At 40.9% G+C, this 15,639-nt stretch overlaps 1 protein-coding gene across 1 annotated transcript in view; it reads left to right on the plus strand.

Annotated features, from left to right (window-relative positions):
- Positions 1-7,462: 7,462 nt before the first annotated feature.
- The window catches only part of LOC118331038 (hepatocyte growth factor), an 18,254-nt gene continuing 10,077 nt past the window's right edge, over positions 7,463-15,639 (plus strand). Inside the window, exons 1-7 of the mRNA XM_035665800.1 lie at positions 7,463-7,627; positions 9,143-9,302; positions 9,542-9,654; positions 10,227-10,341; positions 12,010-12,158; positions 13,556-13,676; positions 14,717-14,835. Coding sequence (XP_035521693.1) covers positions 7,579-7,627; positions 9,143-9,302; positions 9,542-9,654; positions 10,227-10,341; positions 12,010-12,158; positions 13,556-13,676; positions 14,717-14,835 — 826 coding nt within the window. The 5' untranslated portion in view covers positions 7,463-7,578. The remainder of the gene's footprint in view (positions 7,628-9,142; positions 9,303-9,541; positions 9,655-10,226; positions 10,342-12,009; positions 12,159-13,555; positions 13,677-14,716; positions 14,836-15,639) is intronic.

Genomic DNA, 15,639 nt, shown 5'->3' on the forward strand with positions numbered 1-15,639 from the left:
TTTTTTTTTCAAATTTTTGTGGGTGTCTAAGTTTTTATAGTTCTGGACATCAGTCTTTTTACTTATGACAACTTACCAGCTTTGTTGCTGACATATGGGGCCACAGTGTGCTGTGCAAATCACTGCTTAACTGAGTCAATGCAGTAGCTTCCCTTTTTTCTCTTTCTTTATCTAACTTCTTATTTTTCCTAAAGTTGACAGTCAAAAGTGATATGAGACATGTGCCATGAGCTAGAGGATATGAAATGCAATTAAGGCTGCAGTCCAGAATCAAAGCCAAAGAACAAAACAAGTCCATATTCTTGCTTTTTAAGAATATAATTTAATATATATTGTGTTGAAACTGAAAATTGTATTATCTTTTATTATTATCTGGATTAACTTTGATCTACTGTACTTGCAGTACAGCAAATGTGAGCACATTTACAATTCAAAGCATGATTAAAATGGTCAGTTGTGGTTCACCCTTGTTTTATATTCCGATGGATGGTTTAGATAACTGGATTAAATTTGGGATTTGTTTAAAGCTTGTCTGATTGAAAAACTCCATTCTTACTTGTTTGTTTCAATCAAGATGTTGATGCAGTTGTTCTGGTATTGTTGTGATGTCAAACAGAACAATGACTCATATAATAGAGGCAATTAATTTGAGTGACGGTTTGGTTTTTTAAACCTCCTTACCAAAAGTCCCTTTTCGAACGCAGTTTTGATGTTTTTTTACTGCCCATCAGCTTTTTTTTGGCCTGCTGATCCAACATATGTATTAGTGTTAGGTTCCGCAAGAAAGAACATTTCACCCAATCTAAAGCCTTCAAAGCTGGATCTATGTGACTCATTGGTGTTTAAGTTAAAGTCTGAGAGTGGCTTTTTGGGTTTGTTCCACTAATTGCAGGAAGTGACACATGAGATTGATGCTGCATCAACAACATGACCCGTGACTGGATCTGCAAGGATCAGCACGTCATTAGTAAACCCCTCTAAAGTTCATTAACATTATTTTGATAGTAGTAAAACATCCATTTACGTAGAGTTCTACAAGCAAATGCTATTTTTGGAACAGCATTGCAACTCAGTGACACTTTGATCGTACCATTAGCATTTAGTCCCAACACTCTCAGCAGCCTCTAGGTCATGTCACCCCCAGGGCAATCAACCCATGTCTGAATAAACTTCCCTCAATCTGGTAACTATAATGTGGTTTACATTAGCAGAAAGATTTTTAATTGGCAACATTTATTTTTTTCTAAATTCTAACTTCCTGTAAGCAGCAACAGAGAGGTCACAGTTTTTTCCGTCACCATAAAACACAGCTGGGCAGGGGCGTCAGGGTCACTAAGGTTCTGTAGTTTAGCTGCGACATCCCGTAAAAAACCTAAACCAGTCCCTTACTGTGCACTGAAGTCCTCCAGTAATGTCAGTGACTGCTGCCTGACTGACAGCATGGGAACATGTACTGTGTTTTTCTGTGTGCAACTCCATCTTCTCCCCAGACTTGGATCAAACCATATTTGTAGATAAATCTTATGTTTTTGCTAACCATTATGGAACTCCTAATGGGCTTTGTTTGCCACAAAAGGGAAATACAGATAGCGTCAAATAAGTTCTTAACCACAGAAAAGGATCCTAAATATGCTTCAGATATTTTCCTGTGATTGTTCAAACTTTTTGGCACCTGTTCTTAAAAAAAACCCATCTGACCTGGCAACAACATAAGCCAAAGAAAACCTTAAAATATATTTGCAAAATGGAGAGGAGAAAGATGGTGTTAGACAAACTGAGGATTGGAAAGAACACCAAACGCAGACTTGGAATGGTCTTTCAGGAAATGCCACATTCTTTTTCAAACCCATAAACATAACCACACACTTGTCTGTTCTCACTACCTTGGTTTTTCTTCACTTTCTCTCAGATTGTGAGGATCCTGTGCGTGTGCCTGAGTGTGTGCTCAGTGTGATTGGCAGGCATAACAGTGGAAAACTCTGTCCAGGTGAGCAGTCTCAATGGGACACATTCCATACCATTCCATGGATTTTCTGTGTTTAGAGTGGGGCCTAACATACATTAACTGGTAACATGAGGTGTTAAATTTGTGGGGGGCATGCACACACACCAAGGTTAGTTGTGTTAGAGTGTATGTCATTCTCTTAATGGGATCATTTTAAAGCACCAGTGTGTAGGATTCAGTAGCATCAAGCAGCAAAGTTGCAGATTGCAACCATTTGAATGCAGCCCGGCCTTCCAAGCATGTAGGAGATACTAAGCTTACAAAAAACATGAAAAAGGTTCAACATGGCAGACTCCCTCTGTAGATAAAAACGGCTCATTCTAAGGTAACAAGAAAACAACAATTCTTATTTTTAGGTTATTATACACTGATGAAAACATACCTATGAATATCACATTCCATTTCTGCCGATAGATCCTCCTAAATGTTACACACTGGACTTTTAAGAGAATTTTATTTCCCTGAAGAGTGACAGAGGAGCACACAACAAAAACTTGTTTTTGACTTGTTTGAGTACGGATTGGATTATCTAGCACTGACTGGTGGCAAGACAACAAGGCAAGACTTAATTCAAGTAAATGTCACTTGCCTTGTTTGTACTTAGCAATGGGACTGTGTTTACCTAGATACAAGGGACATATCTGTTATAGGTCTTCCAGTATGTGTTGATACTTATTTGAAACTCTGAAGTTTCAAGACAATTACACCATTTTTCACGTTTACATGAGAGTACACCTTTGGTGCATATTTGTAACATGCTGACATTTATTAATTAGCACTAAACACAAAGTACAACAGATGCTAATGGGAGGGGCATTAAGAAACTTACTTTGACCTGATGATGGTGTGAGATGAAAAGTCAGAAGATCACAAAAGTCTTTGATATTCATCCTCTGGCGGCCATGAATGTAGATTTTGTCCCAGTCCACCAAGTAGGTTTCGAGATATTCTGCATAAGTGAAATCTTTGATCAGCTGGTGGAGCTAGGGGAAGGGTCTGTGGGACTACTAAAGTCATTTGGATTTATTGGGGCAGCTGTAGAGCAGGTTGTCCACTAATAGGAAGGATGGGGGTTTGATGTTTTTTGTTTGATTTTTTTTTTTTTTTCATGTCCCATACATAAGTGAGAAAATTAGTTATACAGTACATGGAAACAAGATCAACAGAGAAAGAGAGTAAACATGGTCACCTGATTGTGGTTGTAGACACTTTGATGAGTGTTGTCTGGCAACTTTGTTGTGGGGTGATGGAGTGGTAAAGCTTTAGCAGCTGCTTCCTAAAGACCCCACAGAGCATGTTTATGTGTTTTGTGTGTTTCATGCTTCAAGTTACCTGTGTGCGTGTCTGGTGAATCACTCAGGTGGATTCTGAAGACCCAGGCTGCCTGCTGTCCCGCTTGCCCTACGCCATGTTCCCCATCAACATGTTAATTACACGTATGAGGTCTGACATAGGCACATGTGGGATGAAATGTACCTGCTACCCCAGAGCAGTTTTTTTCCCTTCCGTTCTTTAATTTTGCCGACCACCCTCCCTCCCCTGTGTGTCTCCAGTTCTATGTGAGTCATGCAGGGGTAAATTAGCAGTAAGCAGCAGACAAGACAAGCTGACTGTTAGCAGATGTGTGAGAAATGAGGAAACACAGGTTAAGGCACTATTTTAATACCTTCTCCTCCCCTTTCCCCTTGTCCTCAGGCAGTGTTTGGTTTCCTAGCTTGTCATTATTTTACCATGCTGTAGTTATTCTTCTGTTGTGGTACATGTTTAAACACTTTACTGTACTTGTGTTGTTGTAGTACATTTTATTTTGAGTCATTTTAATTGAAATCTAATCAAGCTCTAATTAACAGGTTACAAAGGGAAGTATATAGATATTACTATAGGCCACTGTGTTCAGGAAGGTGGTTTCAAGCATAAACATTTGTATCTGAAAGCGAGACAATAGTACAAAATAGTCCTTCCTTTACTATATAGGTTGTGTATGTAAACATGATTGCCTAGGTCCAGACCTTTGAATCCACCCACTCCACCGAGTTGTGTTTCCAGTTTATTTCAGTGTTGTGCACTTTTGAGTGACTGACATCTACTGTCAAAGGGCCGGCACAATAGAGTGCGTGTGGGATGTTGATGTGCTTGTGCGACACACTTCATGTGTACCTTGCTAAAGGATGTGTCATTTAAACAGTTATGGTTTGTGTGGATATACAAATGTGCAAGGCCATTTCGTTGATGAATTGTTCCAAGGTTCTGTCTCAAACGTTCACATCAACACCCATAAACACAGGAGGAGGTACAGACAAAAGGCTGAATAAGGACTGTGCTTTTTGTTGAATTGAAGTGGTTAGGGTGTCTTGAGACTCGATATCTAACATCACAATATTTTTATGTAAGTTTTACAATCAATTTAGCAGAAAAAATAAAATAAATAAATAAATAAAAAAACTTCCAAGACACATCTGGAGACCTGACAAGTTTGTTAAATTAGGAATGATTCACCATATCAAAGATGACTCATTAGCAAAGCCTTGCTCTCAACTTTCTGTGATCAATGATGATAAAAGCAGCTGTTCACTGTTAGAGAGTGAATTATCTGAGAGAAAAATCCATGGGATATTGATTGGTTTATATTTGTTATGGTTTTCTGATCCTCTTTAAAGCTATTTCTGGGGCTGTGTTGGTGACTCAGTCTGCTAATGTTTATGATAATGAAGATGTGTTAAAACACCAGTTTTGCATTTCTGTCTGCTACCCAATCTTTGGCTTTTTTGTCGCAGTCTGAAAAATGAAATGGAAATGTGACTTGAAGGCAGACCGCAGAGCTGCAATGAAAAAAAACTAACCCACATGTTTTATCCGAGAAGCCATTCAAACTGCTTGTATGGACAGATTATGTGTGCACGTAGTTTATTTGTGTTCCCCGTAACTGTCAGCAGATCGCAATTACGAGCAGTGACTACAATCACATGCACTGACAACAGGAAGTGTGTGTTTGTTTAAAGGAGTATCTCTTGACACAGTATCTGTGTTTACAGCCTCTAAGCCCACCACTGTCATCACTGACCCCAACAGACACACACACACACACTCACACACACAAACACAACCCCTAAATGTCTTCCTTTTCTCCTTAGAGTGAAATACCTGAGACACCTCTGCCCTTCCTCAATCTGAGTCCCCTTCCACTTCCTTTATCTGTCTTTCTCGCACAAACTGTCACAATGTCTATTCCCTATTCCTATCATCTTCTCTTTTTTATTTTCCATTCCAGCCCATCACTTGTACATAAGGTCATATGGCTGAAATCTGGAAGAAAGGCTGGAACGATTAAAGGTCACAATGAGGTCCAACTAATTTGCTGCAGATGAAAACTTGCACATATGTTCGCATACATACACACACATCCACTGAAGAATAATAGTACACAACACATGACACACAATGCACAAACAACTTCTAAACAAATCTGCAGGAAGTCTATTAATACTCCACACACTCCACAAATATGCACTTAGACAGACCAGCCTCAATACACTGTCTGCATTGTACCTTCCTGCTACAGTAAATCCACTTTTCTCACTTTGCTCTTCATCTACACTCTCTCAGTATCAACTTCTTCATTCTCCATATCATCTCCATCTCCCACTGAACTTCCTCCCTCCATTGCCAGCTGCATGAAAATATGAAATTTCTGGCAATAACCAGCCACAGATGTGAGGCGTCTTGAATGGTGGCGGCAGTCATATGTGCGAGCAGTGGGCTACTGGGTCTCTCTAATTTCCATCTTATAGCAGAAGCTGTGGCTCTCAGACGCAGTGAAAACACCCACTGGATTCTTGCTAGGAGAGTCAGTAATGAGATTGTGGTGATGAAGGCTTTTTGCTGCAAGCTCAAACTGGTGAAGGTTATCCAGTCATCTGCTGCTCGTTATGTATAAGCATGCGTGTTTGTGAATGTGAGTGGAAAGACAGAAGAAAAAGAGTCTGAATGCATGTTTTTCTGTCAGAGACAGTCAGTGTGGTTGTGTTGCATGTGTATACTGTAAGAGAAGGTTAGAGAAAGAGAAACTTGGAGACTTGTGCTCTGCTCCAGTGAAAGTATCTGACTCATGGCTGATTGTTTATTATTGCCAATGACTCTGTGGTCCTCTCAGGAAGCCGCAGGAGCATTACTCATTGAACTAGAGAGAAGATAAAGATGGAGACTGTCTCCCCCTGCATATTTATCCATCTATTCCTTTGTTTTGTTTTGCGCACATGGTGTGAATTTAAAGAAAATACCGGGAATTCCCAAGATGCAGTAACTCTCAATCTGCACTGTGATAACTGATGTGATTTCTATTTACTAAGCACCTCATCGCCCTGTCACTGGAGGACAGGAGTGCTCCTCTGCCGCATCAGAGATGTTTAGAGAAAATGCTAAGGCCAGCTAAGTGTCACGTCTCCTATCTTATGCTGTCATCGCTGGAAATAGAGATGACACTCAGGAGATGAAGATGGATTGGGATGTCTTGTCCTCATCCACCCCCCACCAGTAACTTCACTTCTTATCTTACACCAGTTGTTGGGGGTGGGGGGGAGGTAGCACAAACAACCCCCCTACCCATTTTACATCCCCATTGAGTTTCCTGTCACTGACAAGTGCCTGCCAATATCTGTTTCATTTTGGACACTGTGCTGCTTGGAGATTGTGGAAAAAACACAAGATGATTGAGTGGGATGCTGCTATGTGAGAGAGAGGGATGGACACCCAATCTGCTGAATAAATACAACTATTTTATTATTACAGTCCTCAGTTTTTTTTCCGCAGGGATTTAGAAGGCGCTCTGTCAGGAGGGCATGTTATAACCTAATTGTGTTTCCTTGGTATCAATTTATTTAGTAGGCCCCCTCAATGAATAGATAATACACAAATCTGAGTGTGCAGATGCTTTATATTGAATCTCAGCTCTCATGTAGTGCCACTGTAAGACTTATGTTACATTCTGAAGAGGCCCAATAACTATTTATATAGCATGCTGTATTAAAGGTTTCCTATATATCACAAATGTGTATGGTACAGATGGGAAGACACAAAGGTTGGGGAACAAAGTTAAACAAAGAAAGGAAGAGAGAAATAACCACAATCTGCTCATAATGCAATATTCTCTTATAATAGGGGGTCTTGGTTATTGAATTTAAACCTATAGGGGTAATAGGTAATAGCCTAATGACATCAATCAATCACACACAGTGACATAAAGGTCATATATTCATAAACATATGAAAATGATGTTGCCATAATCAACACATGGGACACTTGCATCTGACATTCAGGCCAATAAAAAAAGAACACTTAGGGCTGATTGAAAATTGAAGGGGGTGCGGATGGATAGAGAGAGAAAGACAGAAAGAAAAGGCGAGAGAGGGAGAGAGAGATAAAGTCATACATACGCACAGAGAGGGAGGGAGGCGAGGAAGTACTTAGGGAGGAGACGCATCAAATGTGCAGTGGTGGAAGCAACATCTCCTGGTTGCAGTCCGACTGCACAGCAAACAGAGTTCCAGTTTCTGAAACTGTTGTTTTGTGTCGCGGCGATGTGGATTTACAAACTTATCTTCGGACTCTTCGTCATTTCTTGTTCTGGTAAGTTTGGCTTAAACCATTTACAACTGCTCGGGTCGCTCCCTGCCGTGTGCCACTGCGCTGGTGCTGGTGCTGAACGCATTGGTTTGCGCTCCGTACAGAACAGACTGTCAAACATGAGTTAGGAGAGGCTTAATTAATCTAACTTTACTGCTGTATGCTATATTCCGACAATCTCTCTGCACTAGTAGTCTTCACAGTGTACTGTATGAGGATGTTTGTATACTGTGAAATTATCAGTTATTTTTTGCATCTAATCCTAACAAGAGTAGTTAAGTGATTGTGAAGTGAAGTGGTCAGAACACAGTCATGAGAAGATTTCATAAATTGGCCAGCCCTGGAGGAAATGCCCAGTTTACGGGCAGAGATGAAAACGATGCTTTTGCAGTTATTGACGATCCAGTAGAGGCTTTTAAATCCCAGTTCTTGTTGTAGTGCGCATTAGCGCATAGGGACGCATTGAGACATATGCTACATAATCTGACTGTGTCACTTAAATACATGATAAATAGAGAATAGATGTAGCCCACTGTCCCACAAAATGACCCATATTAAAATCAAATTAGTGGTTCAGTCATCCTGTTGTCCTAACAGAGTGCGATTTTGCGGCTCATTGCGCGTAGGCACTCAGGCAGAGAAACTGCCAAGCCGGTGAAATGAAGTTGAGGATCGGACCAATTTGATGCCTCTAGTCCTCTGCGATCCTCAGGTTGCTAACCACATCTTCAAACAGTCAAATACTGAATCTGAAACACCAACTGTCTGTCTGTTTTCTGCTTTTTCCACCAGAAATGCAATATAATTAGGTTTTTCTGTGTTGAAATAAGTTGGTGGAGGAAAAAGGAGAACGTGGCATGAGTTTTCTGTCTAAAGTGGCTCTCTGATTTTGTAGAGAACCTGCCAGCAACGGAGGCAACATACAGACACAGCAGACACTGTACTGTTTCCCTTCACAGGCTCACAGTGTGTGTGTGTGTGTGTGTGTGTGTGTGCGTGCGTGTGTTACCCTTGTTTGGTCAATGATAAATGACATCGTATTAGGTCCTGTATATTAATAACAGTTAAAGCAGACTAATTCACACATTGTAATGCTGTTGCCCAGTGTTCTCTCTGTCTAGCTGGGCTCATTAGCAGATAATTCACACTATCTACCAGACCACAGAGAAGAGTTTGCTTGTGCGTTTGTGTGCATGTTTAATAATAATTAACCTTGTATAGCACCTTCCAAGTAAAATTAAATTCAATGTTCCTTATATTTAAGTAGTACAGACTCAAAAAAACAACCATAATATACAGCAGACTGGCTTGTTGTAATGATGTGGCTAGTACATTAGTTATTAGTTATTATACTGTCACAAAACCTGGATGTCTGTGGTGTGACCCCAGTAGCAGCTTGTGTGGCCTTGAGCATGGCATATCTCTGATTTACAGTAAGTGTAGATGAGTGCCAGCAAAACTTCTAAAATGTAAATACTACTGAGTGGTAATAGACATCTTACGTTAATTGTGTATTAGAGAGCAGAAGAAATGCACTCCAGGACTACCAGAAGACTGATGGAATGCGACTGGTTGTCGTGTCTCCTGATTCCTCCCACCTGACCAAGAGCCGGAAGTTGAGTATGGCCAAATGTGCCAAAGCTTGCAGCCGCAACAGAAGACTCCCCTTCACCTGCAGGTATGTCTGCTCTTATGGTATTACCCCTTCAGCAGAAGGTAAGGTAACCCACAATGTGAATGTCAATACAGATAGTGAAGTTGTGGTTCCTCAAGCTGCTTACTTTTCACAGGTATAATGCATTGTTGTCCATGTGGTTTAGCAGGCCTCCGTTTTGCATACTGCTTTGCATGCTTTGCCTAAAACTGACCAGTTATGTACTTCTCTCTTCCTTCTTTCCTTTCCGCTTTATTCTCCAGAGCATTCCTCTACGATCATAAAAACAGGAAATGCCAGTGGCTGTCGTTCGACAGGAACTCATCGGGAACTCAGAGCCAACAGGACTTCAACTACCAACTCTATCAAAAGAAAGGTACTCTCTCCACCATCTCTCTCTATTCTGTAGCTGCTAGTGATGTATCCCCCCTGTCACCATATATTTTCATCAGAAAAACCTTTCTACATACCTTCCAATCAGCAATATTGCCTTAGTTTTAAAATATGTAGGATCATTTTGTAACTCTGTTTTCTGAGTGATTTTAGCTTTGTAATGCCTCAAGAGAAAGAGAAGGAAGGGCAAGGACTATTGTCGTGTTTATTGTGTCACAGCATATTATGGTTAATTTTCTGTCATTAAGCAGTGTTTGTGTAAACGATGGAAACCCCCACACCACTTGACTCTGACTGGCCACAACAGTGAACATGCAAGCTGTGTAGCCTATTTTACTGGATCCAAATGTTTTGCTCAAGATTAGGAAAACAGATTCTGCTTTTGGCGTTGTCGCGGCCTTGTTAAGCTCAGCATTATAGCTAAACATCTCTTTCGGTCTGTTTTCTTCATCATCCGCACAGTCTCTGTGTAGACAACACTGTGATCAGTTTGTTGGCTCATTCCACTTACTCACTCTGTTTTACTGCCATGTTGTCTCTCTATCTCATTTTCAGACTATGTGAGGGAGTGCATTGTGGGTACAGGTCAGAGCTACAGGGGACGGCGGTCGGTGACAGCAAGTGGGATCCTGTGCCAGGCCTGGGCCTCTCCTATCCCTCATGAACACAAGTAAGAAGCTAATGTACTTTTCATCACAATGTCAAACAAAGTAGTGTTAAAGCTGCTTCTTACTATTGGCGTTGGCCTGTTTGTGATGGAATTAGCTAGTAGCTAGGGGCTAGTCTGTATGTGTGTGTATGTGTATATGTGTATATGAGTATGATGGATTAGGGGTTGATTAGGCTCCTGGGAGCAGTCATTCATCAGAACTGACCTCATTGTAACGGTTTACAGTGTCACAGATCATTTCCTGCTGTGGCCCAACTGTTTATCTAGGTGTGTGTGTGTGTGTGCATGTGTGTGTGTTTTACTGGGATTTGTATCATATCTAATATGCAGTCTTTGGTTAAGCTGTAGATACATCCCCCAGCTAAATTCCCAGATAAAGCTATATTTTTAAATATGCAGGCATACTTTCTGATACAGTGTAGTTCCCAAAAGAAAAAGTAATTAAGTGAAGTTTAAAAAACAAAAAATGCAAGTGAAGCGGATATATTCTATAGGATTAAGAAAATTGAATTAGCACGGATCTTTGGTAATTGCCTGGTAAGCAACAAGATAACAGCGTTTATCCTATGCAGAAAAAACAACACTATTCATAATAAAAGACATGACATGACATCCAATTAAAGATATTCAAAGGTTTTTCTTTGGAAAATAGATATACAGTAGTATTTTATCTTTTAACATCATTTATGGTATTTTTGTTTGCACTGTAATATTTTGTGTCAATGGAGGGCAATATTGGAAAAACACACAGAAGAAAATACCAGTAAAATAAGGACAAAGTTTATCATATGCCAGATACTAATAACCATCAGATAGCCTTACACACAGCACCTTCTTAGACCTTAAACCTTTATTATCTTTTAACCTCATGCTACCTCCTTCCTCCTCCACTCCCCTCTACTCAGAGGTATTAAATGACTTTGAAAGGCTTTGTAGTGAGTTGTCGCTGCAGCAGATGAATCAAAGAGGGCAGTGTATGTTTGTACCTCCTGTGAACCTGCTCTATCAGACTGCTATTAATGTCTCTGTAGAACAGGTAATTAAACCCAGGCGCTTTGTATGTTTTATCAGTTGGCTTACAGGCATGGGAAACTCTGGCACACACATGCACACAATAACAAATTGCATTTTTATCAGTGAAAGGTTTCTCTTATTTTTTGATTGCCCAGCAAATGCCTTCTCATGTGTGTATCTGTCATTACCCACTCTACTAAAAGACTACTTCAGATCTATCTTTTCATCATAATGTGGAAAAACACAGCTTGACACAGACCACACTAGGTTCATCATTGCAACTGGTGACCACAACCATGTGCTCGCCTGATGTAGAAGATATGAGTCATGTGTCAGTGTTTTCACCAGCCTCATTGCTTCTACATATTAATGTGTTTTCTCTCATTAACAAAATCATGTGATTGGCGTTTCCACCTTTTTGACTTTCACTGGACATGTTGACAGGCAGGTTTCAGCCATCAGAGTAGCAGCATGAGTAGAAAATGTGCCATTCTGCCAGAGATAAAAAACAAACAAACAAAAAAACAACACAAAAACAACAGAAACTATGGCTTTGGTTTTTCAAAGAGGTTGCTATGCATGCTAGCTGAATTATTTGGCAAATGGTCTTGGTACACATGTCTGCTTGTGTAATTGTGGTTCTGCTCCTGGCAGATTCATGTCTAAGAGGTTCAGGAAGAAGGACCTCAGAGAAAACTACTGTCGCAACCCAGACAATTCCACTGTTGGCCCATGGTGTTTTACCACTGACCCCAGGCCACACCTCAGACACCAGGAGTGCGGCATACCACAGTGTTCACAGGGTAGGCTACACACACAAACACACGCATACAAAATATGTTTCATATTCATCTTAAAATAATGCCCATTTCACGTTGCAAAATTGCCTCACCAATTGAGGCTTGATAGTCTGAAATGAGCTGCAGCAAATTGGGCAATCACATAGCACCTTGGACTAAGCAATGCTGGCTCTAACTGTGCTCCACTCTACATCTGTGTGCGTATATGTGTGTGGGTCACAGGTTTTCTTTATTTACTGAGGCCAGCTGCAGCTGTTTCCAGGTGTGTGGTTCAGTTTATGCTGTCCTCTCTCGTTCCATCAGGTTCAGGTTTTGTAAATGGTTTGAACCTAAAGAGGCTGGTGTTGCATTGTTAGAGGATATTACTCCCCGGCCATACCCTATAGAAATTGTTAGCTTTGTTATCCACCCCTGAGGCACCGAAAGAAACTGTAGAGTTTGAGATATGGGTTTGTAAAAGTAAAATTTGAATATTTATTCGGTTGTGATGAAAGAAAAACACTTTCCCACCGGTGCTTCAGCCTCTATGTTACATCACACAATATTACTGTCAGGCACTGATGTCTTCCTGAAGAAAGGGATGATAATGACCTCTGTTATCTAATCCCTGGGGATTCATGCTGTCAGAGGGGTTGTTTCCTCTGCATGTATGACACTGGATCAAGTTAATGAGGAACCCGGCTGTGGGTCGATAAGACAGGATGGGAATCCTCCTTGTTCTCCAACTCACATATGGTCTTCCACTGGGTTATCACAAGTTGCACGACAGAGATAATTATTTTTTATTTTGATAGAAAGCCTGCATTCATTCAGAAGAAAATGACTGGAAGGGTTGCTCCAGAAATTAGCCGGTCCTAATGGAAAACATACACACAGAGATGGCGTGCGCGAACACACATATGCATCCAGCCAGTGGTATTAAATGTGCTCTGTCATGACAGCAGTGGACTCATAAACATCTGTTTCTAATCTGCATGTTCTCTGTTGTTTACACTAAACAGTGTGTACTACTCACCATGCAACAAACGGTGCCTTCTCTACATCAAAGAAATCCTTCCTTGATCAGCGTGACACATACTATGTGTTTCCATACATTAAGCAGGTTCATATAATGTCTGAACTTAAGGCAGTATTTATTTATACAAGAGTTTGGGGCAACATTATGACCTAAAATGTATTAAAGTGGATGATCCCCTATGTTCAAGTTTATTGCTTTGTCAACCCATCACTATACTATTAAAAGTGTCATGAATTTTTTTCATTCTGTACTTTGTTTGGAGGTTCTTTTTTTGGTTAAGGATTAAGTGTGGTATTGTAAAAGCATACCAATGTAGCAACAAGATTTGTTTTAGTTTTGAAATGGAATCTCTAAGCTGTTGCTCTGTGTCATTGCTGCATAGTTGAGTGTATGAACTGTAATGGGGAAGATTACAGAGGACCCATGGACCACACAGAAAGTGGAAAGGAATGCCAGCGCTGGGACCTGGATGAACCACACAAACACCTGTACCACCCCAAAAGGTAACACACATACAGTCTTATACACACATGCATCTGTGTCACTCAACATCACACATAATTGTGCATGCTCAATTACACTTAAGCCCACACACATGGGTACACATAATTTAATAGCAAAAAGCATGAGAATACTTTCTGTAATAATAAGTTAATATAGTAAGTTCTTGTGACAAACTCAGGAGATTAAGTGATTTGGAGTCAGCCAGTGTGCCTTTCGCTGAAGGAATGCTGTCAGAATCCAAGGTGTAATTGTATGTTTTCAGCAGCGCTATGCTGGGAAAACTCTTCGTTCTCACTTATTGGCCCAAATTCCTTTAAGCTCTCAATAGATTACAAAACAGACTCATGTCCAGCGGTGAGATAAGCTTATACCTATGTTAGGGAAGTCATATATATTAGTCTGTATCCGTATTCCTTACATGATCTTTGTTTGTGTATGTGTGTGTGTGTGTGCATGTCTGCTTTCTGCATGTGTGCGTCTGTGTCAGGAGAGCGTTTCAGCTAGTTAGATGGCAGGTGGTCTGGATTAGTGGGGACTCGTTAACACATCCTTAATCATCCCAGTGTTTGTGTAAATGAGGTCCCAGACTGCTCATAGCACTAATGTAATGAGGGGGTCCCACAGCCTGATGCTGCACGCCTGGAAGCAGGAGGCCTGGAGGGATGTGGGACTTTGGGATGACTTACTGTCGAACACCTGTAGTGGTGCAGCCTATTATCTTCCTCACTCCCCTGAGCTCTGAACAGATTCACAGATGGAGTCCTTGCACCATTCCAGTTATTAATGCTTCTGTTGCGTGCAATGGTGAATTGTCTTTCCACTTCTGCTCTGTTCTCCTAAGGATTCAGAAGGAAAATAGAAATATGATTCTCTCGCCTGGTACCTCTGGGCTTTAAGAGTGATGTTACAATTAGTGTTTTGTGCCATGTTACTTAGCTTCAAGTTAGAGAGTTGTGCTATGGGTTTTGAACTATGCCTTTCACTCTTTTATAGCTTTTGTCTATACACTAAGGTTGTTATACTGCATGTTTTGTATTAGGTACCCTGACAAAGGCCTGGATGATAACTATTGTAGAAACCCAGATGGACGCCAAAGACCATGGTGCTTTACCACGGACCCAAACACACCATGGGAGTACTGTAACATCAAAGTTTGTGGTAAGCATGCATGATTGTTTGCGTGTGGTTGAATGTATTTGTCATGCATGATAAGTGGGCGTGTTTGTGTTCCGTACTGGTCCATGAAGTGTGACTGACTACACCAGAATTTACAACTTCCTGTACCTTTAATTTTACAATCCCTCCTCCCTCTCATTGGCTGATATTGGCTGATACTATGGAACACTCACACACACACACAGATTTCCCCTCTTAGGTTTGGCTCTCTGTTATGTCTTCTCTAATAGCCAGAGTGTTTATTTTTCCCCTACGCCACTGATCTGCTGTTTATTGTTCTATGCCAGCTTGTATGTGCGGTGTTCAAACTGCACAGGGCTCAGTTACTGCTCCACATTAACCCCCTGTTACGCACACAGACACAACACCAGGGTCACACACACTACAGACAGACCATTTTCATTACACCACTTACACTTTGCGTAAGCGGTGTGATAGATGTGTAAGAACTAGGTGCATCTGTCATGTCTAGCTTTCTGTTTTGTGTGTCTATATACTTGTAGTAAACCAGCCGATACTGTATGCTCTTAGCTGACCTATAATCAGTGACAAGTCACTAAGGCAGCCACTGTGGTCTTCAAGAACATAAAACAGAGAGAGCACTGGTGTTATTGTTGGGCTCAGCTTCTCTCTCCTGAGTCTGTGACTGGCCTGTTGGCCTGTTAGAATCATCAGCAGTCCTGGCACCATGTTTACTAGATGGCACTCCTCCATGTGGACCCAGTGATTCACTGTTCCCCCTGCTTTTTCCCCTCTAAAAATTGCACTCTCTCTCTTTCTCTCTCT

Source organism: Morone saxatilis, unplaced genomic scaffold, assembly GCF_004916995.1.
Source record: "Morone saxatilis isolate NCDOM2014 unplaced genomic scaffold, NCSU_SB_2.0 Contig2, whole genome shotgun sequence".
In the NCBI taxonomy this organism is placed as follows: Eukaryota; Metazoa; Chordata; class Actinopteri; family Moronidae; genus Morone; species Morone saxatilis.